Source organism: Hemiscyllium ocellatum, chromosome 19 (genome assembly GCF_020745735.1).
Source record: "Hemiscyllium ocellatum isolate sHemOce1 chromosome 19, sHemOce1.pat.X.cur, whole genome shotgun sequence".
Lineage (NCBI taxonomy): Eukaryota > Metazoa > Chordata > Chondrichthyes > Orectolobiformes > Hemiscylliidae > Hemiscyllium > Hemiscyllium ocellatum.
This window is the reverse complement of record NC_083419.1, coordinates 51624798-51649702: the sequence shown is the minus strand read 5'-3', so window position 1 is coordinate 51649702 and position 24905 is coordinate 51624798. Positions and strand designations below refer to the sequence as shown.

The window sequence follows — 24905 nt, the reverse complement described above, 5'->3', positions numbered from 1 at the left end:
TTTTACCAAATTAAAAATGTCATATAGGTGTTAGTATAAGCCAACTTAAACAATTTCCTTTAGCTTCTTCCCAGAGGTGACAGCTTACACTTTTGTATGTATTCATGGACAGCAGCTCCATCACTTTACTATCAAGAACTATTCAAATTTTCTTTTTCTAAATAAACAGAAATGCAGTCATGTCAAAGGAACAGTCATATTACTTTTATGTAGATTAAATCCTTGTAAAGGTTTCCTGGATTGTCTCTCTATGCTATCAAAAACTTTCTCAAAGACTTTCTCATTTACATAGTATTTCTTAACTGAACTCTTGGAGCATATTTGAATGATCCTTTTAGCAAAAAAGTCTTGTACAAAATCTAAAATGGGATCAGAAAGAACATGTTGACACATGGGGTATAGGAGAAAATGAGGTCTGCAGATGCTGGAGATCAGAGCTGAAAATGTGTTGCTGGAAAAGCGCAGCAGGTCAGGCAGCATCCAAGGAACAGGAGATTCGACGTTTCGGGCATAAGCCCTTCCTGAAGAAGGGCTTATGCCCGAAACGTCGAATCTCCTGTTCCTTGAATGCTGCTTGACCTGCTGCGCTTTTCCAGCAACACATTTTCAGTACATGGGGTATAGGAGACAAATCAACATAATAAGATACAACAACAACTACGGATGCTGAAGATCTGAAACAAACAAAAACAGAAAGTGCTGGAGAAACTCAGAAGGGTGTTTTGAGAAGGTTTGTAGCTCAGGTTGAGGTTCAGGTTCTAAGTTTACTCGCTGAGCTGGTAGGTTTGTTTTCAGACATTTTGTCTCCATGCTTGCTAATATCATTAGTGAGCCTCTGTTGAAGCACTGGCATTCTGTCCCACTTCCTATTTATGTGTCTTGGTCTGTTAAGGTAGGTGATATAATTTTCGGTTCTTTTTCTCAGAGGTTGGTAAATGGGGTCCAAATCGATGTGTTTATTGATGGTGCTCCGGTTCGAATGCTAGGCCTCTAGGAATTCCATCCATTTCTGTCCTTGGATGGATGTGTTGTCCGAGTCACAGTGGTGTCCTTCTTCATCTGTGTATAAGAATACTAGTGATAGCTGGTCATGTCTTTTGGTGGCTAATTGCTGCTTATCCTGTTGACTAGTTTTCTATCTGTCTGTCTGATATCATGTTTGTTACAGTCTTTGCAGGGCATTTTGTATATGGCACTCGATTTTCTGGTTGTTGGTACAGAGTCCTTTAGGTTCATCAGAAGCTGTTTCAGTATGTTGGTAGATTTGTGGGCTACCATAATGCCAAGAGGTCGGAGCAGTCCAGGAGACATCTCAGAGGTGTCTTTGATGTATGCTAATGTGGCTAGAGTCTCTGAATGTTGATTGGGTTTGTTGTTTAAGAATCGGCAGACTGTTTATCGGGTAACAGGTTATTCTTGGATACACTGTATAGGTATTGTTCTTCTGCTGTTCATAGTTCCTGGGTGCTGCAGTGTGTTGTGGCCCATTTAAATAATGACCTGATGCAGGGTGTTGAGAGTGTTGGGATGATTGCTCCTGTAGTTGAATGTTTGGTCTGTGTGTGTTACTTTCCTGTAGGCGCTGGTCTGTAGTTCTCGATTGACTGTTTGTTCCACTTTGACATCTAGCAAGGGGAGTCTGATCCTCTTCCTCTTTGGTGAAATTAATGCCAGTAAGGATGTTGTTAATGAAATTGTAGGTTTCCTGTAATTTGTTCCGCTTCATGATGACAAAGGTATCGTCCACATAGCAGACCCAAATTTTGGGTAGATTGTGGAGAGGACGGTTTTTTCTAGTTTCTGCATCATAGCTTGTACTAAGAATCCTGATATTGGTGATCTCATGGGTGTTCCATTAATTTGTTTGTAGATCTTGTCATTGAAGGTGAAGTAGGTAATAAGGCACAGGTCTATCAGCTTGAGGATGCTGTCCTTGCTGATGGGGTTGGTGCTGTCTGGTGTTTGTATCCTTGGTTCGTGTAGGAGTGAGGTAAGTGTTTCTTTGGCCAATTTATGCTAATTGATGTGAATAGAGCAGTTATGTCGAAGGAGACCATGACTTTGTCCTCTTCTATCTTGGTGTCTTTGATGATGCTCAGGAATTCTTGGGAAGAGCAAATGGAGTGGCATGAGCCTTCTCCCAGGTATTTCAGTTTACGGTGAAGTTCCTTTGCCAGTCTGTATGATGGTGTGCCAGGAAGTGAGACTATGGCTCTCAGGAGGCCCCTTAGTTTGGGTTCCTTAGATAATCTGTAGAAATGGGGTGTGTTGGATCCTTTAGGTTTCATTCTTTGGAGATCTGTCTTGTTAATTTCACCTGATTTGTGGAGATTCTTCAGTTAGCTGTCTCATGATACAGTTTTCTAGCTGCAGAGTCAGGTCCATTGCCATCTGTTGGTAGTTATCAGTATCTGCAAGTAGTCAGTTCACCTTTTCAAAGTACTGTTCTGTTTCGGATGAAAGTCATGCACCCTTTGTCTGCCAGTAGGATTACAATATTTCTGTCTTTTCTGAGTCATTCTAGGGCTTTCCTTTGCTGTGTGTTGAGGGTGCTCCCTTCTTTCTTCCTGCTCAGTATTGGTGCTACTCTCTGTCTGATTGTCTGCTGGGTTTCTTCTGTGCATGCATCATCTTTCAGGGTTGATTCCAATGCTGCTAGGAAGTCCTTTTTTCTGCACCTCTGTAGTTGTTGTTCATTCCGATTACTAGGACAGCTTTTTCTGTGTCTGCTCATGGCCGGTCTGATAGGTTCTTAATCCAAGCTTCTGAATTGTCTGTGTTGTTCTTTTGTGTGAGATTGACCAATTCTCCTTGTAGGGATAGTTTATTTTTTGTCTTGGTCTGCTGTTGTTTGATGCTAATGGCTTGTTCTAACAGGTTTGTCCATTCCTGGTCAGTCACGTTGGTGTACAAACATTTTTGGCATGAAGTGCCCTGTTCATAAAAATATCTATACAGTGAATTCAAGAACAACAGGTACCTGATAAACATAGTCCGTCGATTCTTCAACAAACCCAAACAAGAAGACAACACGCTCAGAGATTCTAGCCACACTCCTTATATCAAAGACATCTCGGAGATGACTACCAGACTACTCTGATCTTTTGGCATCACGGTAGTCCACAAACAGCTACTGATGAACCAAAAGGACCCTGTACCAACAACCAGCAAATCAAATGTCACATACAAAATACCCTGCAAAGACTGTAACACTACATTGGACAGACAGGCAGAAAACTAGCCACCAAAAAACATAGCCAGCTATCACTAGCATCCTTATACACAGATGAAGAAGGACACCACCTCGCTTGGGACAACACATCCATCCTAGGACAGGCTAAACAGAGACACGCACGGAAATTCCTAGAAGACTGGCATTCAAATTGGAACTCCATCAATTTGGACCCCGCTTACTAAACTCTGAGAAAAAGAACCGAAAATGATATCACCTACTTTAACAGACCAAGACACATGAATAGAAAGTGGAACACAACGCCAGCACTTCACTGGAGGCTCACTGATGATGTTACCTAGCATAGTGGCGAAACGTCTGAGAACAAACCTACCAGTTCAGCAAGCAAACTTACAACCTGAAACTCAACTACAAATCATAATCTCGAGACTCCTTAATGACATAACATTTCTAGGAAGCCTCAGCCAAGGATTCTCTGTAGCTAGCACCTGGATGTAAAACTAATCAAGCCCATTCCACCTCAGCCCTTCTAGGACTGAAACCCTAGTCCATGCCTTACGTTAATATTAGATTTGATTATTCCAAATCAGCTTTGGCCATCTTGCCAATTGCTAGCCTTCGTGAACTTGAGGCTGTCCAAAACTCTGCTGCCTACTTCTGAACTTGCACCATATTTTATTTGCCAATGTGCTTTGTGTTTTTTATGGGCAGAACCTTGTTGATGCAGCTGGAGAGCTGACAAGATAACCAAGCCATTTCTTCCTGGAAGGCCTGTCAAAGTATATGACAATCAGGGAGTGATGAGGCCACCAGCGGGGATTTCCCTGGAATCACGAGTCTGGAGGTGGAAGTCCTATGTGGTGAAAGCTGTCTCATGTTCAGTAGCATCTCATAGGGAGGCTGTGGTTTCTGCGAGATAATTTTCAGGACCACTAAGGACCCAGGACTGATGTAAGTGATACATGGGAGTGGAGGTATGTGGTTTCTCAGGTTGTGGGTAACAGAGCGAGCTGTTTCCAGTGGTACTCTTCCCACCATGAGTCCTGTCACTTGATCATGTACAGAATGATTTTGATCCCTAATTGGGCCCTTAAGGACCTCATTGGCAATGCAGCAGGAAGGCTAAGCATATGCCCTGTAGACAGGGGAGATGAGAAAGCAGCGGGGGATTGGACATGCCAAAACCCTGCCTAATTATGTTTCTTTCTTGCCTCCAAGCATGTTAGGTCCAGGTGCCAAAGCTTCTGCCATTATTTTCAATTTCCGCCATGGTATCAATCCTCCCCCTCTCTGTTGTATCTTCCAGTGCCAGAACCTTCAGAGATCATTGTGATTTTACAATTTTGTTCCCTTGAGCATCTTCATTTCTCTTGTTCTTCTTGGCATCTCAGCTACCAAAGCTCTCAACTGTGAAACTCCCTTCGTAAACTTTGCTACCCCACTCTCTCTTTCCTTCCTACTTTGAGAGTCATTAAAGCCATCTCTTTGGTTAAGACTATTGCCATCAGCATTAATAACTGCTTGCACTGTTTACTGGTGTCAAACTTTATTTGATAATGTTGCTGTGAGGCACCTTGGGAAGTTATATTATACTAGTTCATGGTATAAATACAATTCATTGGTAAGTCAACTCTTCTATAACATGATGGTTGCGTTCTTGTGCAACCCCGTGTTATAGAAAAATCACACTTTAGAAACTCTGCTTAAAGTGCTAGCGATGTCATCATGTTACAGCCAGCACACATTTTAAAGCTTCGCACTTTAGAAACAAACAGTGTCCCCAATTTGTCAATCACATTAGAGCGAATTCGCGTTGATGAAATGCACCTTATAACAGAACGACCTGTGTATATATAGGGAGATCACGGGTTCATATGTATAATCCATTTTTATTCATACTTAGTCTGGTGAGTTACCAGGCATCATCAGAACACAGTGATAAAGCTTCTAATAGCTTTGCTGGAGTTGTGCTCTCAATAGGATTTTCACAATCATCTGCCAAAACTTGGGCAAATTACAAATGTACATGATTACTAACTTAATAGTGAACATCATTATTAGTTTGAGTTCCTACCTTGTGCCACACTTTCTGAAACATGTTTCTTATAGGGTTCAACATAAATGCCCAGTTTTTGTAGGAATTCCTTGTAATTCACTGTTCCAGTTCTGGACAGTTGATGTCGAGAACAAAGCCTGATGGAAATAAATAGCTTGATCAGAGAAATTAACCAAAAATAATAATTGAGCAGAACTTAGCGGTAGCAATGGGAACCCAACCAACGAATCGAACAACCAATGACAGTCCCACAGCACCATTCCAGAGGAGACTCAATGATATTTCAGTGCAATAAAGGCAAAATGCTGTGGATACTGGACATCTGAAACAAACACAGAGAATGGTGGCAGGTCTGGCAGCATCTGAGCAGAAGGAGACAGAGTGAACACTGAGTCCAGTACATCTATTAAAAGTATTTAAAAATACCTTTCTCCAACACCTTTCGGTTCTGAAGAAGAGTCATATTGGACTTGAAATGTTCATTCCGTTTCTCTCTCCACAAACGTTGTCAGGTCTGCTGCGTTTCTCCAGCATTCTCTGTTATTATTTGATATTTCAGTGCAATTAGATATTTGCATGGACAGCATCAGGCCTCCCATGAAACAAAAAGCTCTGGAAATCTTGCTCCCAAAAGCTTTCAAACAATCAGAGGCCTCTGACAGTCCAGTAATAGCAGGAACAATGGCCAGGGTAAGGACCTAGACAGCAGATCCCATAGAACGTTACAGCGCAGTACAGGCCCTTCAGCCCTCGATGTTGCGCCAACCTGTGAAATTAATCTGATGCCCATCTAACCTACACCATCCCATTATTATCCATATGTATGTCCAAGGTCCATTTAAATACCCTTAATGTCAGCGAGTCAACTACTGTCACAGGTAGGCTGTTCCATGCCCCTACTACTCTGAGTAAAGAATCTACCCCTAATATCTGTCCTAATCTATCCCCCCTCAATTTAAAGTTATGACCCTTCGTGTTAGCCTTCACTATCCGAGGAAAAAGGCTCTCACTATCCACCCTATCTCACCCTCTGAATATCTTATATGTCTCAAATTAAGTCACCTCTCAATCTGCTTCTCTCCAATGAATACAGCCTCAGTTCCCTCAGCCTTTCCTCGTAAGACCTTCCTTCCATACCAAACAACATCCAAGTAAATCTCCTCTGAACCTTTTCCAAAGCTTCCACATCCTTCCTATAATGCAGTGACCAGAACTGTACACAATACTCCAGGGTGCAGCTTTACCAGTGTCTTGTACAGCTGAAGCATGACCTTGTGGCTCTGAAGCTCAATTCCCCGACCAATAAACACCAACACACCATATGTCTATCAACCTGAGTGGCAACTTTCAGGGATCTATGCACCTGGACACTGAGATCTCTCTGTTCATCTACACTACCAAGAATTTTACCATTAGCCCAGTACTCTGCATTCCTGTTACTTCTTCCGAAGTGAATTACCTCACACTTTTCTGTATTAAAACCAATTTGTCACTTCTCAGCCCAGCTCTGCATCTTATCTATGTCCCACAAAATCCTTCAGTACTATCCACAACTCTGGCTGCCTGAGTGTCATCCGCAAATTAACTAACCCATCCTTCTATGCTCACATCCAGATCATTTATGAAAATGACAAACAGTAGTGGCCCCAAAACAGATCCTTGCAGTATACCACTGGTAGCTGAGCTCCAGGATGACATTTCCCATCAACCACTACACTGTCTTCTTTCTGCTAGCCAATTTCTGATCCAACCGCTAAATCACCTTCAATCCCTAAACTCTGCATTATGTGCAATAGCCTACTGTGTGGCACCTTACCAAACGCCTTACTGAAGTCCATATACATCACATCAACTGCTTTACCTTCATCCACCTGTTTTGTCACCTTCTCAAATAACTCATTAAGATTAGTTAGGCATGACCTAGCCTTCACAAAACCGGGTTGACTATCTCTAATCAAATTATTTCGTTTCAAATGATTATAAATCCTATCTCTTATAACCTTTTCCAACACCTTACCCACTACTGAAGTAAGGCTCACTGGTCTAAAATTACCAGGGTTGGCCTGACTCCCCTTCTTAAACAAGGGAACAACATTTGCTATCCTCTTCTGGCAATACTCCCGTCGACAATGATGATATAAAGATCAACACCAAAGGCTCTGCAATCTCCTCCCTGGCTTCCCAGAGTATCCCAGGATAAATCCCATCCAGCCTAGGGATCTTATCTATTTTAAGATCTTCCAAAATTGCTAAAACCTCCTCTTTGTCAACCGCAATCCCATCTAATCTAGTAGCCTGTATCTCTGTATTCTCACTAACATTGCCCTTTTCCAATATGAATAATGATGAAAAATATTCATTAAGCACTTCTCCTATGTCCTCAGATTCTACACACAACTTGCCACTACTGTCTTTGTTTAGTCCTAATCTTACTCTAGTCATTCTTTTATTCCTGATATACCTATAGAAGGCCTTAGGGTTTTCCTTGATCCAATCCGCCAACAACTTCTCATGTCCCCTCCTGGTTCTTCTTAGCCATCTCTTTAGATCTTTTCTGGCAAATTTATAACTCTCAAGCCCCCTAACTAAGCCTTCACGCTTCATCGTCACATAAGCCGCCTTCTTTCTCTTGACAAGAGCTTCAACTTCTTTAGTAAACCATGGCTCGCTCTCTCGACGAATATCTCCCTGCCTGGTAGATATATATTTATCAAAAACTCGCAGTAGCTGTTTCTTGAATAAGCTCCACATTTCCAGTTTATCCATCCCCTGCAGTTTCCTTTCCCATCCTATGCATCCTAAATCTTGCCTAATCACATCACAATTGCCTTTCTCCCAGTTATACCTCTTTCATTGAGGTATATACCTATTCCTGCCTATTGTTATTGTAAACATAACCAAATTGTGTTCATTATTGCCAAAGTGCTCACCTACCTCCAAATCTAACACCTGCCAGGTTCATTCCCCAGTATCGAATCCAATACAGCATTGCCCCTTGTTGGCCTGTCTACATACTGTGTCAGTAAACCCTTCTGCACACATTTAACAAAAACTGACCAATCTAAAGTACTTGAACTATAGTATTCCCAGTCAATATTGGGAAAGTTAAAGTTCCCCATAACAAATGCCCTGTTACTCTTGCTCCTATCGAGAATCATCTTTGCCATCCTTTCCCCTACATCCCTGGAATAATTTGGAGGCCTATAGAAAACTCCCAACAGGGTGCCCTCTCCTTTCCTGTTTCTAACCTCAGCCCAAACTACCTCAGTGGATGAGTCCTCTAATGTAATGTCAGCTGCTGTATTAACAATGCCTTAACAATGCCACACCTCCCTCCCCCAACCCCCTCCTTTTACCATCTTCTCTGTTCTTCCTATACATCTAAATCCCAGAATCTGCAACAACCATTCCAATCCCTCCTGCAACCATGTCTCTGAACTGGCCACAACATCGAAATCCCAGGTACCAACCTATGCTGCAAGTTCACCCAACTTATTCTGGACGCTCCTGGCATTGAAGTACACACATTTCAAACCAACATATGATTGCCGATGCCCTCTCACAACCTTGTAAACCTATTGCTGACTTCACTACCCTCTAGCTCCTATACACTGGAAGTACAATTCAGGTTCCCATCCCACTGGTGCATTAATTTAAATCCCGCCCGAAGAGCATGAGCAAATACCACCCCCCACCCCCACCCGCCCCGGATATTGGTACCCCTTTGGGTTCAGGTGAAGACCATCCTGTTTGTAGAGGTCCCACCTTCCCCAGAAAGAGCTCCAATTATCGAAGAATCCAAAACCCTCCCTCCGCACCATCCTTGTGGCCACGTGTTCAGCTCCGCGCTCTCCCTGTTCCTCGCTTCATTAGCACGTGGCACAGGCAACAAACTCAACAACTCTGTTTGATCTAGCTCTAAGCTTCCATCTAGCTCCCTGAATTTCTGCCTTAGACCCCACCTTTCTTCTTACCTATGTTGTTAATGCCTGTGAGAACCACGATTTGGGGCTGCTCCCCCTCCCCCTCAAGGATCACAAAAACATGATCAGAGACATCATGAACCCTGGCACCTGGGCGGCAACACACCAATTGTGAGTCTCTCTCATTCCCACAAAACCTCCTATCTGTCTGCTAACTATAGAGTCCCCAGTGACTCAAGCTTTGCTGCTCTTCCCCCTTCCCCTCTAAGCTGGATCCTTCAAAGTTAGAGAAGTGCATAGACAGAGGTTCTCTGAGATGGTGATTAAGGTTAGATTGGGGTAGGATATACACTGACCAGCAGATGGGAGAGGATGTACGAGCTGGAGAGCCTTGTTTAGGAGCAAGGGCCGATGGCGTTGGCTTGGTGGTTGAGGTTGCATCAATCAAGGAATGGGAGTATCTTTTGGGAAAATTTAACAGCAAGGACAAGGGTTAGCTTCCCATTACCATGTACTTTAATTATAGACAAAGCACATCCCTAGATGCGGGTTCCTTTGCCCATTGGTGAATAGCAGCAGCAACACGTTGAGGTCTTTAAGGGATAACTTAAAGCTCTGTGTTGGCCTCTAGACGATAATGCTACCCAACAGCCTTCCTATCTATAATGAATCAAAGGGAAGTGGAAAGACAACAAACCTCTATCACACACTCTGCTCTGGGAGGGCATTAAATTTCACCCCTTTGGATCAGTCATGGTTCAATGGTGTCACTCTCACTTCAAGTTAGAGTGTTTTAGATTCATGTCCAGAAACCAGAGCATATAACCTAGCTTGACATTTCAGTGTAGTAGCCACAATGTCACAGGTGCCAAACTTTGGAGTGAAAAACTGATGCCCCCTCATGCTGTGTACAACTTTGGTACCTTGCTCATATTCTCCATTAACTTTTATTTATCAAAGGAAAATGCATTCTGTATCAATGATGATATTTGCAGGGTAACTTTCATTCACTGAATCAAATGGGAGTTGGCACTATCAACAACAATTATTTAATGCTAGGCTATTCTGGGATTATTGAAAGCAATTAACCAGTCTCATATTATTATCAGCATTCATTACTCTTATGTTGAAATATATAAAACTGATTATTATGCTGCTTCGTAATCACTGTTGACTACATACTTGACCTTTCAACTTGTTTTGCCAGTTTAGGCACATTTTCAGACTGTCGTCCATGTAAGTAAGTATATTTTAGAAAAAGAGGTCATTTAGTGATTGAATACTACTATAGTAGATTGATAAAGAGCATTAAGAGATTATAGGAACAGCCAAAAGTCACCCAGAAACATCAAAAGCATGCATCTGGTTATGCTGACCTTTCAAATTGAGAATCTGTCATTCGAAAGCAGTAGCTCTCAAGAACTCGTCGAACATCATAGCACCGAATGTGCTCATCCTTGTTATAATCAAACAACTTAAAGGCTCTGATGAGGTTTTTTAAATTATTTGAAATCTAAGTTAGAGAAAGAACAAGAGTTTTCAAAAAACAGTAATTTAGCACAAAAACTGAAGACTTGGGATGAATGCTGTCAGTGAGAGCCAGGGAGTGGGCATGTAAAATAAAGCCGCTGGCCAGCCCTCTGCCTTCCTGCCCACACCTGAATAGTCCTGTTTCCCCATTGTGTGCAATATGAGGGGATGGGAGGAAGCCTGGTAAGGCACCAAGCAGCTTGCTTGATACGTAATACATAATTAATATTAACAAAAAATTGTAGTCTTAGCCCTATTTAGGACCTTGAGTATGGAATTATCCAGAACTTAGGGTTTTAATTAGCATCAGGACACTTACCCCAAGCTAATACATCCAGTTTATTCCTCCACCTGAGGCTCTCTAACCCACACTATCCTCTCACCTCTGAATACAACTCTGCGAGCAGAAAGAATTACTGTATCAATTTGGACAGTACAACGTTGGTATTTCTGAATGAAATGGCCAATCTAATGTGATGTTATCGCGATTATTTATTCATAACGAAAATTTAGAGAAGTCTGCAGCCAAGCACACAGCTAAATATTTCTCTCTAAAATATTTGTTCACTTGTGAGCAAGGCCTTTGCCAATGATGACTTCATTGCGATGAAGCATTGTTGTTTTAGGAGCAGGGACTCAAATTTGTTATGGGGCTACCACAAGGAACATGGTGGAAAAAAAGCCTTGTAATCAGTCTGGGGATACCAATATAATATGCAGTTCAAATGCTGGTTTGAGTGTTAGAGACCACCACATACTTTTCCTATTTGGGTCTATAAACTGAAGTGGAAGTTGAACGACTGTACAGACAAAATACCAACAGAGTTTCACAACTTAGAAAGATCAATTAATGCACATTTTAAGCTGTGCAAGACAACGTTACTTTTGGAAGAAATTAGGGGTATGATCTGAGTCAGAGTAATACCATGGGATTTTGAGGGTAAGAAAATTCTTTCTATGATACCCTCTGATCAAGTTGCAGTTTGCTATGAAGTTTTAAGTGCAAGAGCAACCAGAGGTATCCAGAGTCTACAAACCGAAAACAACTCTCCCCTTCTCCCCATGTGGGTTAAAACGCAGAACATAAAGAAAATTTAATAGGAGTTTTAAGGAAAAAAATATGTCTAGGTCCACCAGCTCAATTTTAAAAGTGAAAAGCAGAACAATCAATTCTTTACAGACAACGGCATGTCAGGGACAATTTAATCCACACTTGAAATCTTGACTTTTGATCTTTGGAATTTTCTTTTCCCTGCCTGTTCTTTCTTCTATTCATAATATTTCTGAATTTTGTCATCTGAAATCATGAATGAGTGAGTGTAATGTTGGGGTTTTAAAGAGATAAATTTCAAATCACATAATAGTAGAATAGGAATCCTCTCTTTTTTTCTACCATTTGCTCATGTGTGTTATGATAATGGAGTTATTCTCTGTTAATGATGAAACCTGGTGTGAATTACTTTTGTCCTGTCAGATGAATTGGTTATCTTGCTGGTCTGAGTGGGGTTTTATGCATTTTATGACAACTTGAGGAAGAAGGATTCCTGTTTATTGGTGCACTCTTCTCAATAGAGTCATGACAAGTGGGAAGCAAATAACCACTACAGAATTTTAAGCAATTACGTTTTAAAATCATTAGCTTTGTCTGAGTCCGATGAAGAAGTGCATAATGAGTTATAAACATGTCATGGCAACTGAGACCTTTGTGGGCATATGTGTCAACCCCAACTCCATGTATTTGAGGAGTCCTTTTGTTAAGGGTGAAGGGCATTGCAAAAATGAAACTATTCAGCCTATAATTCTGTGCTTCATAATTCATTATTATTTCACAATTGATTTACCCCAAAGAATCGGGTACAGGAGGGCATGCCTTTCTGACATATAGGTCACTAAGACGAAATTTCCCCTTATCTTCGGTAAAAGTAATACTTCTTAGGCATGGTTTTTCTTCATTCAGAAGTATACAATGCCCTTTTAAGATCATGGATGGAATCTAACATTAAAAGGCAGCTGATTAATTTTTAGGTTTTGTCACATAACAGGGGACTTTTCACCTTTTCTTTGAGATGATTCTCGATCTCTTTTATTGTCATATTGCACTTGGTCATAACAGAACTGCTCCTGGAGAATGAAAAAAGGAGAACAGAAAAACAATCAGTTGCTACTGTGAAATAAACTCAGCACAGAGGCTGTGTGAAAATATAAAGCACTACTGCAAGTGACTTCTATGATAAACGTTTCTTATAGCTTACAACAGAGGGTCAACAGTATCTAGAGCAGATATGTACTGCACTGTGTGGCAGTGATTCAGAAACAGGACTTTTAAAACAATTAAATTAAATTGAATTGAATTAAATCATGTTGTTATGACGGATCTTTTTAAAATTTAGAGGAAAACAAAATAATTTAGTGTAAAAATAATTAAATAAATCAGTTGCAGAACATTTATCTAATAAAAATACTGAGAAGTAGACAAGGTCTGTTCCCTGGAGTGGAGGAGTCAGAACAAGAGGGCATAGGTGTAGGTTGGGAAGTTTTAAAAGGGACCTAAGGGGCAACGTTTTCGTGCAGAGGGTGGTGCGTGAATAGAATGAGCTGCCAGAGGAAGTGGTAGAGGCTGGTACAATTACAACATTTAAAAAGCATCTGAATGGATATATGAATAGGAAAGGTTCAGCGGGATATGGGCAAGTGCTGGCAAATGGGACCAAATTAATTTAGGATATCTGGTCAGTATGGGAGAGTTGGACTGAAGGGTCTGTGTCTATGCTGTACATCTCTATGACTCTATAATTGTTGGATAGACTTAATGATCTTATAAACTGCAGATTGTCTTTACCATCTACCTCAGTTCCAGATAAGTGAATCTTAAGAGCAAAGTTGCTTCCTGTGAATGTTCAACTTTATAGTCTAATTAATAAATTGTTGAATGCGGAATGCCACTCACAAAGAATGTTTTGAGAGAATTTGAAAATCAGTTTTTGTCCCCCCACAAGGATCTAGGTGTTGTTTCTTCATATCTTTTGTGTGCAACATTCATTTTCATTGCACTGGGTACGTTGGGCAGCTGATTGCCTATTTGAGATGTATTTCTATCCCGAGATAGATTTCCTTGGCCAGAATGTACTCTGTGATCAAACAACCTGCTTACAGTCGCTATCCAGTCTCATAAATGAATTGGCACTCTGCCCCAGGGTCTGCCCTGACCAGGCATTAGTGACGGGACGGGAATAATTAGCTAGAGAAATTTGTTTTTAAAAGTTGTCGTATGTGCATAGACCTTCATTTTATTTCCACAGGTTCAATACATTGTTGCAATTACCTGCAGACCCTTACTGAAGAGTTAAATAAAAAATTCAGTCCACACTATGCCTTGAGTGAGAGGCTGAAAACTGGAAGTTATTAATTCAATTTAAGCTGTAAAAAAATCAATACGTTTCCAAGGGTAAATGTTGGAGGACGTTTTCCCCTGTGGGAGAATTTTTAACTGGGAGGCACAGTTTCAAAGTAAGGGCCTTCCCATTTAAGAGATAAGGAAGAAATTTCTTCTCTCAAAAATCCTTAAGCTTATGAGGCATTCACTAGCACAGAAAGTTGTGGAAGCTACATCACTGAACACATTCAAGCCTCAGTTAGACAACTTTTGATCTCCAAGGATGTTAAAGGTTATTTGGGGGTGTGGAGTGTAGATGTAGGCAGTAAAGTGCAGTTAAAGCCACAATCAGATAACCAAATGCTCTTAAGATTCAGTTACTTTTATATGAAAACAATGCTTTTATTTCATTGTTCTAAGTATCACTAGATAAAGCCATAGATCAGCAAAATATGGAAATGCAGAGCTGGTCAATTGGCATCTGTAAAGAGAAAAGGCAAGTTACAATATTTTGGTTAGGTACAATCCATCAGAGTGAAGGGTACACATCTAAAATACCTTAAATCATCTTTTGCATTTTACAGATTTTGAGTGTTATTTCTTTCCAAAATTTTGTTTTTCTTTATTTTGGAATCTCAAGTTTTTTTTTCCATTTTATTTAGGTGCTTACCTGCTAAGTGTACTTCTTACTCGAGATCCATCAGATATACAGAACTGGTCCAGAAATACATTGTAAGGAACTGTTTCATCACTACTGATGGGAAGCTTAAAAAGACAAGGCATACATTTTATAATGGAATCAGATATTACGAGGGGACATAGCTTTAAATTAAGGGGTGGTAGGTATAGGACTGATGTTAGGGGTAGATTCTTTACTCAGCGAGTCGTGAGTTCATGGAATGCCCTGCCAGTAACAGTGGTGGTCTCTCCCTCTTTCTGGGCATTTAAACGGGCATTGGATAGGCATATGAAGGATAGTGGGCTAGTGTAGGTTAGGTGGGCTTGGATCGGCACAACATTGAGGGCCAAAGGGCCTGTACTGCGCTGTATTTTTCTATTTTTTCTATGATCTATAAGATGTACCAAACACAAATGTTCCAATGTGAGGAAAAGCACCTGCTCATGCCAATTATCTCAAAAGGATGCTAGAAGTTTGGTGATCAGAAGCCCATTTTTAACTTCGCAATCGTCTGACAGCTCATTATTTTAAAAGTTAACACATCCCTGTAATAGTTCTGAACATATCTATTTTCACTTCAATCTTCGAGAATCGAAGAAGCTAGAATTGAACCCAGGTCCCTGACACTGTGAGGCAGCAGTGTTAACACCAAGCTACCATGCCACCCAATGTTATGCAATCCATTCTTGGCAGTATTGTACTGAGAAGTCCAATGTGATTGCCCATATATAAACAAACACAATTCAATTTCATCATCTTGTACATGAAATACTATAATTCTCAAGAACCACCTTGTAATGAGAATTCTAATAGATGCAGAAATGGATGTTTTACTTTCTGATGTGGTCAATACCCCCAATGCTTATGCATATGCAGCTGTCTTCAAATGAAGCACCTTAATTATTAATTTCAATATTGAAGATTAGGAATTTCATAACTCTAAATGTTCACATTTTTCATTGGAGCACTGGGTTTATCTTATATAACTTGTGTAAAACAATTAAGTTGTAATGGGATACAGTGCGAAATGTAGTTGGAATTTCTGGATGGATATGGATTGAAGCCACATGACTGAACAGTATGGTTTGGGCTCTTCATAAATGTGGTCAAAGGGATGCCATGTTGCTAGATATCATCAAATCCCTTATGAAACAAAAGCAATTTTTAAAAGAAGTGTGGGATTAATTGCATGGCTCTTTTGACAAGGTGACTGGCTTCCTTCTGTGTGGTATTATTTTATGATTCTAATCCCTGAATAAGAGAAGAGGAAGAGATTGAATCTGGATAAGGTGAATTGGCGAAAGGGAGGAAAAGGAATCCAGCTGTAAACACAGTTCGAGGGAGTTAGCAGGAAGAAAATTAAAGAATTACAAGGGGGTATATCTAGCTACAACATGCAAAACGGAAATTGGCAGAGATATTAAAAACTGGTCGATGGGGACGTTATTACGGTTAGGACCCCCACAATGCTCCATGGAATGCAAGTGACACTTTGAAACTGGTTGCCTTGACATTTTCCCTCCTCTGACTCCACCTCAAGCATGTTTTAAGGACGCAACCTTGACTCCAGCCTGTCCTTACCATGAAGAGGCAAAGGCAGGTACTGCCAGTCAGGGATCACACCATCAGGAAATGGTCTAGTTACAAATTCTTGGTTCAAAGTTGGAAATCCAGCCCAACACTTCAGATCCATGCCTTCATCAGAACTCCCTATGCTCTCCACAGATACTGCATGACTTCCATTTGTAATACTTAACTTTAGATTTCACTGACTCTCAAATATAGGAGTAATCCTTAACACTGTGGCTGACTGGTGATCAAATAATTCAAAATTAGGTTTGAAAGAGGAAACAAAGTTTTCTGGAGGCAATTTTTCTTACTGGTAATTTCAAAACGATGGTGCTCATTGGGAAACAGTTTCAAATGGAAATAATTATTAAAGAAGGAATTTCAGTGAACTTCACAGTTATGACCAAGTTCACAATTGTTGCATTTTAGTCAGGATGACAGAATTCCTTGCAGATAATAATCACCGAAGCAACAGCTCTGAAGACATTGGAGATGATTAAACTGAATCAACAGTTTAATCTTATACAAATCACACATAAGCTGGAAATTCATTCATTGGTAGGGTAAATGCACCTTAAGAAAACTTTCTCTAAAATGTTGGGCAGTAAATACGCAAGTTCTAAACATCTCATCCATAACGGACATAAGTAATTACAGAATTTGGAACATGAAATTGCTGAAGAGTGATAAAGATCAAAAATGATAATAGTCATAGTAAAATTCTCAGCTGCTTTAAATTCAAGCATCAAACACATTTTTAATGTTCAATTACCCTTGCAAGTAGATCCTGGAACTGTTTTGGATTAAGTGGCAACAGATACTTTTCAATCACTCTTAGGAATTCGTCTTTGGTGACCGTTAGGTTTCGATGTACATCATAAGCATAGAAAGCTCTCCTCAAGTCAGCTTCTTTCTCTTTTGCTCTCTCAGCAAGAATATGTTCAATTTTTGTAATAGAATATCTTAGATCTGGCTCAGAGAATAATGATCCTAAGAAACAAATATCGCACTAAATTTAAATAACTGGGACAATACAAAAGAACAGCAGTGTAACATTTAATCTGCTTCAAACAAAACAACATACAAACATATGCTGACAAACAATAAGTAGTTTATAAAAGTGCCATCATCAAAAGGGGAAGCAGCATTGGCAATTATTTTATTTATCAACTCATTATAATTAATTAAAACAAACAGAAAATCAAGACAATAGTGTAACAAAGACATAACAAATGACAAATGTTTTAGTACCTCCCTCCTCATAAGAAAGGAAAAGAACTACTGATAATCTCTGATAGAAAGTGCGAAGTTCAAACAGTGGGAAATCAGACAGTGTAGTCAGTCAGACAATAGATTTCCATCTCAAACAGGAGTGTTATCTCAAATCCAGCCCAGATTAATAGGAACAAATTCTTATTTGTCTGTTGATTTAACTTAGTCAATAATGTGATTAGAGCACTAATGTGTCTGTAATTCAATTAATGAATAGTCTTATTCACTCACATAAGCTACAAGATGACTGATGTCAAAATGGGAGAATTGATGTCACATTTTGCAAACGTTGGTGATTTGTTTTATAAACAACTATTGACTGAATTGTCCATTAACCAGCAATATTACCATTAAAAATGCTGTTAAGAAAAGTCAATTTACTATTTTAATGCTATTGTTTTCCACATTGCTTTACCTGAAGATGATTGCAGTGAAGATCGGCTGTTGAAGTTACGTGATGAGCTCCTTCCTGATGTTGACTGAGGTCTTGGAGTTAGTGGCATTCCACGAGACTCCAGACAAAGAGATCCCAAGTCTGGGGAAGAGCCAACCATCTTCTTTCAGTACTGTACCAATAATCTGAAAGGCCAAGATTTAAGGTTCAACATGGTAAAAGAATAAACAAAGAGAATGCTGGAGAAACTCAGCAGGTCTGGCAACATCAGTTGAGTGAGAAACAGATTTGATATTTCTCGTCGAGAACAGCTTTTTCAGTTCTGAAACAGTATTTTGCCTTTGCTTGAATGGTAAGATAATAAGCTGCAAATAATCATATTTTTACTTTGTACAGAAGTGCAAATTCTAGCTCATTGACTCTATTCTATGTTCATCATGACTTACCTCCTGTTGTGTTTCCTCAATCTTAATTGGATAAAAAAGATTATCGCTAACCACCAGCATCCAAACAATCAGGGCACCTGCTTCTGCCAGTGCAAGGGGTTGGTTATTGATCTCAGTCAGCACCTAGGTTTTGGTTACCTGTCACACCCCAGTAACAAGACATCCAGCCCCACTAATGCCAGGTGTTGGTTACCTGTCCCTTCAATACCCAGGCTTTGGTTACATATCCCCCAGTTACCTGTCCCTGCCTGATGCTGGTTACCTATCCCCTGGTGACCAGTTGTGGGCTACCTGTCATCCCAGTCCCCAGCAGCTCATTACCTGTCCCTTCCCCCAGTGCGCAGCGGTTCATTAACTGACACCACTCCCCCAGCAGCTGGTAACCTGTCTTGCCCCACACAGTGCCCAGCAGCTCATTACCTGACATCACTTACCAGTGCCTAGATACTGGTTACCTGTCTCCCCACCAACCTCGCCTCCATCCCCACATTTATCTCTCAGCCTCGTCTCCCCTCCACATTCCTGATGAAGGGCTTATGCCTGAAATGCTCCTGCTCCTCGGATGCCCCCTGACCTGCTGTGCTTTTTCAGCGCCACCCTTTTCGACTCTGACTCTCAAGCATCTGCAGTCCTCCCTTTCTCCTGTCTCCCCCAATTATGTTGGTTACCTGGGTACAGCAACCCCTATCCATGCCCAGGTGCTGCTTATCTGTGTACAGCACCCTCCCATGCCCAGGTGTTCTTTGCCTGTGTATAGCACCCTCCTATGCTCAGGTGTTGCTTACCTGTGTACAGTTTCCCATCTCCCATGCCCAGGTGCTGGTTATCTGTGTACAGCGCACCACCCCACCATGCCCAGGTGTTGCTTACCTATGCACAGCTTCCCACCACTTTGGCGAGATGTTGGTTACCTGTGCACAGCGCACCACTCCACCTTGCCCAGGTGTTGGTTACCTATACACAGCACCACCCCCCACCTTGCCCAGGTGTTGCTTACCTGTGTACAGCTTCCCACCCTCATGCCCAGGTATTGGTTACTTGTCCTCCCACAGTATTCAGCAGCTGGTTACCTGACTCCCCACCACTGCAGTACCCAACAGCTGGTTACTTTTTCCCATCCCCTCCAGTGAACAGATACCAGTGACCCATTTCCCTGCTCCAATGCCCAGCGGCTGGTTACTGATCCCACATTCCAGTGCCCCAGTTACCTGTCTCCACACTGTGCCCAGATGCTGGTTACCTGTCTCCCTGTGCCCTCCTGCAGTGCCTAGGTAATGGTTACCTGTCTCCCCATGCCATCCCACACAGTGCCCAAGTGCCAGTTACCTGTCTCCCATGTGTCCTCCCCCACTGTTGCCCAGGTGCTGTTACCTGTCTCCTCTGTGCCTTCCACACCCACTACCCAGATTCTGGGTACCTGTCTCCCTGTCCCCTCCTCCAGTGCCCAGGTGCCAGTTATCTGTCTCCCCATGTCTTCCTGCAGTGCCCAGGTGCTAGTTACCTGTCTCCTCCATGTCGCCCTACTCCATTTCCCAGCTACTGGTTACCAGTCTCCTCTGTGACCCCACACCCTCATTGCCCAGGTGCTGGTTACCTGTCTCCCCTATGACTCCACACTCTCATTGCACAGGTGCTGGTTACCTGTCTCCCCTGCAACCCCTTCCGGTGCTCAGGTGCTGAATACCTGTCACCCCTGTGACTCCCACCGTGCACAGTTGCTAGTTACCTGTCCCTCCTGTCCCCCACCCTACCCAGTATCCAGGTTCTGGTTATCTGTCCCCCCTGTGTCCCCCTCCACCAGTACACAGATGCTGGTTACCTGTCTCCCCATTCACCCCCACCCAGTACCCAGGTGCCAGTTACCTATCTTCCCCCATGCCCCACCACCATTGACCAGGTGCCGGTTACCTATCTCACCTGTGCCCACCTCCAGTGTCCAGGGGCCAATTACCTGTCTCCCCAGAATTCCACACGCAATACCCAGATGCCACTTAATTGTCTCCCCAGTGCCCCCACATTGCCCAGGAGTTGGTTACCTGTCTCCCCTGTGTCCCCACATTGCCCAGGTGCTGGTTACCTGTCTCCCCTGTGTCCCCACATTGCCCAGGTGCTGGTTACCTGTCTCCCCTGTGCCCCCCACATTGCCCAGGTGCTGGGTTACCTGTCTCCCCTGTGCCCCCCACATTGCCCAGGTGTCGGTTATCTGCCTCCCCAGTGCCGCCACATTGCCCAGGAGTCGGTTACCTGTCTCCCCAGTGCCCCCACATTGCCCAGGTGTCGGTTATCTGTCTCCCCAGTGCCCCCACATTGCCCAGGTGTTGGTTACCTGTCTTCCCCAGTGCCCCCACATTGCCCAGGTGTTGGTTACCTGTCTTCCCCTGTGCCCCCCACATTGCCCAGGTGCTGGTTACCTGTCTTCCCCAGTGCCCCCACATTGCCCAGGTGCTGGTTACCTGTCTTCCCCAGTGCCCCCACATTGCCCAGGTGTTGGTTACCTGTCTTCCCCTGTGCCCCCCACATTGCCCAGGTGCTGGTTACCTGTCTTCCCCTGTGCCCCCCACATTGCCCAGGTGTTGGTTACCTGTCTTCCCCAGTGCCCCCACATTGCCTAGGTGTTGGTTACCTGTCTTCCCCTGTGCCCCCCACATTGCCCAGGTGCTGGTTACCTGTCTTCCCCTGTGCCCCCCACATTGCCCAGGTGTTGGTTACCTGTCTTCCCCAGTGCCCCCACATTGCCCAGGTGTTGGTTACCTGTCTTCCCCAGTGCCCCCACATTGCCCAGATGCTGGTTACCTGTCTCCCCTGTGTCCCCACATTGCCCAGGTGCTGGTTACCTGTCTCCCCTGTGTCCCCACATTGCCCAGGTGCTGGTTACCTGTCTCCCCTGTGCCCCCCACATTGCCCAGGTGCTGGGTTACCTGTCTCCCCTGTGCCCCCCACATTGCCCAGGTGTCGGTTATCTGCCTCCCCAGTGCCGCCACATTGCCCAGGAGTCGGTTACCTGTCTCCCCAGTGCCCCCACATTGCCCAGGTGTCGGTTATCTGTCTCCCCAGTGCCCCCACATTGCCCAGGTGTTGGTTACCTGTCTTCCCCAGTGCCCCCACATTGCCCAGGTGTTGGTTACCTGTCTTCCCCTGTGCCCCCCACATTGCCCAGGTGCTGGTTACCTGTCTTCCCCAGTGCCCCCACATTGCCCAGATGCTGGTTACCTGTCTTCCCCAGTGCCCCCACATTGCCCAGGTGCTGGTTACCTGTCTTCCCCAGTGCCCCCACATTGCCCAGGTGTTGGTTACCTGTCTTCCCCTGTGCCCCCCACATTGCCCAGGTGTTGGTTACCTGTCTTCCCCAGTGCCCCCACATTGCCCAGGTGTTGGTTACCTGTCTTCCCCTGTGCCCCCCACATTGCCCAGGTGCTGGTTACCTGTCTTCCCCTGTGCCCCCCACATTGCCCAGGTGTTGGTTACCTGTCTTCCCCAGTGCCCCCACATTGCCCAGATGCTGGTTACCTGTCTTCCCCAGTGCCCCCACATTGCCCAGGTGCTGGTTACCTGTCTTCCCCAGTGCCCCCACATTGCCCAGGTGTTGGTTACCTGTCTTCCCCTGTGCCCCCCACATTGCCCAGGTGCTGGTTACCTGTCTTCCCCTGTGCCCCCCACATTGCCCAGGTGTTGGTTACCTGTCTTCCCCAGTGCCCCCACATTGCCCAGGTGTTGGTTACCTGTCTTCCCCTGTGCCCCCCACATTGCCCAGGTGTTGGTTACCTGTCTTCCCCAGTGCCCCCACATTGCCTAGGTGTTGGTTACCTGTCTTCCCCTGTGCCCCCCACATTGCCCAGGTGCTGGTTACCTGTCTTCCCCTGTGCCCCCCACATTGCCCAGGTGTTGGTTACCTGTCTTCCCCAGTGCCCCCACATTGCCCAGATGCTGGTTACCTGTCTTCCCCAGTGCCCCCACATTGCCCAGATGCTGGTTACCTGTCTTCCCCAGTGCCCCCACATTGCCCAGGTGTTGGTTACCTGTCTTCCCCAGTGCCCCCACATTGCCCAGGTGTTGGTTACCTGTCTTCCCCTGTGCCCCCCACATTGCCCAGGTGTTGGTTACCTGTCTCCCCAGTGCCCAGGTGCTGGTTACCTGTCTCCCCAGTGCCCAGGTGTTGGTTACCTGTATGAGTGTATCTCTGTCTCTGTCTGTCCCTCTCTCCTGTAACACCGACGCGCTCAGTTGCTGAGTATTTTCGTTGCTAGTCGGAATCCTAAACGCGGTCCTCATTGGCCCACTCATGGTGACCTCAGAGCAAGACGGTTGCTGATTGGCGAATCCCGGGGCGGGGGTGGAGCCAATCCGCGGAGAGGGCGGAGTTTCTGCAACCTGTCCATCACGAGCAGCCTGGAACTGATCAGTGAGAGTTAACCCTGCTCTCGTCCCACCCTGCAAACCAGGGGTCCCTGTGCATGGATCCAATTCACTTTTTAGTCTACCCTTTGTTTTCTGTCCCTGTGTCCTTCCCTTTTTCAGAATTTATCATCATGCCCAAAGGCATCTTTCTCTGCCAGGGAGAGAGCTGGCTACTCCCACAGCACCGCCACTGGGGCTTTCTGCCTGGGTTCTGGCATTTCCAACATCTGCACTTGTTTTCCAGATCCACATTGACTTTGTTTCAGTAAATTACAACAAATCTATGGTAACCGATTGCAAATCGACGAGAAGCGACTCAATAAATTTTGCTAAATTACGTGGTGCTTATTAGAAATGCAGTTTCTGTTCACCTCAAACTAAAGTGCACACTGATTCGAGTTGAATTCTACCTGAGGGATTAATGCAGTCATCACCATTTACAGTGATGCGAGTCGCAAAACGTGCCAGAACAACGATCGTTTAAAATGAGCTCTGCTTTGTGATTTTATGCATTTCTGTGTTACCTGATTTCTTGTTATTCAGTTACATGTTGTCAATGAAATTTGAGTTGAAATCTATATCTAAATAATGGACTTTTGTGAAACAGTTTCATTGTTAAGGCAAATGGTTCAAATTTCTCCCTTCATGATTGTTTCATAATTATAGTTATGAACACAGAGAAAAAGGTTAAGAAGCTTACATTGTGAGAACAAGTTAAACAAGATCCCTTCAGTTTCGAGGTTTAAAGAATGATGTAAATTAAATACTCTAAGCAATTAAGGAATTAGCACAGGTCAGTCTTGCTCTAATTAAATAGCAAGACAGATTCAATGACGCTAAATAGTCTGGTCCTGTGTCTCTGTATAAAACATTGAGCGATTGGAAATGACCAAAAATTCAACCGAAGAGCTTTGTTGGGATGTGCAATGTTTGTTTGTAAATGACATCCCCTTGGCAAAGTCCTCATTCTGATTGAAATAATTGTACTACCATTGTTATTCACTTGGGGGAGCTGTCATAATAGTAGGAGCCGTGACTTGGAGGGTTCCACAGGGGTCAGTCAGTGCTGAGACCGAAAAAACTTAGAGAGGGGAACTGAATGTCCTGTTGACAACGGCCGAAAAGGCAGTTTGCAAGAGATATACCAACAGGGATATTGATAGCTAAATTAAATGGGCAAAAAGTTGGAAAACAGAGAGTAATGTGGAAAAATGTTAAGCTCATTTTGGGAGAACAAAACAATAGTATTTAAATGGAGAAAAACTGCAGAAAGTTGGAATACAAAAGGGATTTAGGAGTACTTGTAAATAAAGCATACAGGTACAGCAGGTAATCAGGAAGACTAATAGAATGTTGGCCCTTATTTCAAAGGGGATTGAAGTGTAAAAGTAGGGAAGTCTTACTGCAACTTTACAAGGTGTTGGTGAGAAAGTACAGACTTGAGACGGCTCAGGGAATCCCTTGTGAACTCAACCTGGTTTGTCCTGGAGATCATACTTTTGGTAGTCTGGAATAAAAAAAACCTCTTACAGACAGTTTAATTCAATTTTAGTCATCCCCTTTATTTACTAATAGCATCACTCTTACAACATAATGCTGATATCTATAAACCAGGCTAACTGGATTCTGATAACCCAGGAGAGTAAGATGCTGCTCCTCCTTCAAGAAGCCTGGCAGGCTACTCTGCCGAACTATCACAAACAGGTTACCTTTATACAAAAGTTTACAACAGCATTGCATGTTCAGAACTAGACAGATAACAGATAACAGTGAATGACAACAGTTCAGGAGAGAAGTTCATTGATACAGAGTTTCGTTTCGATTCTCTATTTCAGAATCAAACACATTAATGTTCTTAATTGCCTTACCCTCCCTGTCTGTGTATTTTCTAGTGGGCAGCAAATGTGTTTCATAATTCAACATTACATTTTAGTCTAAATATTTAAGGACAAGTCTTAAGGCTATAGACTTTCACATTCCCTCCTGTTGTCATTTAATGACAATTACATAGCTTATACAAGTATAGTTAGTCCACTTAGTTGACTTGTATTCTCAATAAGTCAATTGCCTCCTCT

The 24905-nt window shown here is 43.2% G+C and overlaps 1 protein-coding gene across 1 annotated transcript in view; it reads right to left on the bottom strand.

Annotated features, from left to right (window-relative positions):
* Window positions 1-22630, bottom strand: part of efcab6 (EF-hand calcium binding domain 6) — a 102910-nt gene extending 80280 nt beyond the window's left edge. The window contains exons 1-7 of the mRNA XM_060839546.1: window positions 22597-22630; window positions 18011-18174; window positions 17096-17313; window positions 14746-14840; window positions 12757-12823; window positions 10549-10685; window positions 5268-5386 (exon numbers count right to left, since the gene is read on the bottom strand). Coding sequence (XP_060695529.1) covers window positions 5268-5386; window positions 10549-10685; window positions 12757-12823; window positions 14746-14840; window positions 17096-17313; window positions 18011-18149 — 775 coding nt within the window. The 5' untranslated portion in view covers window positions 18150-18174; window positions 22597-22630. The remainder of the gene's footprint in view (window positions 1-5267; window positions 5387-10548; window positions 10686-12756; window positions 12824-14745; window positions 14841-17095; window positions 17314-18010; window positions 18175-22596) is intronic.
* Window positions 22631-24905: the final 2275 nt, after the last annotated feature.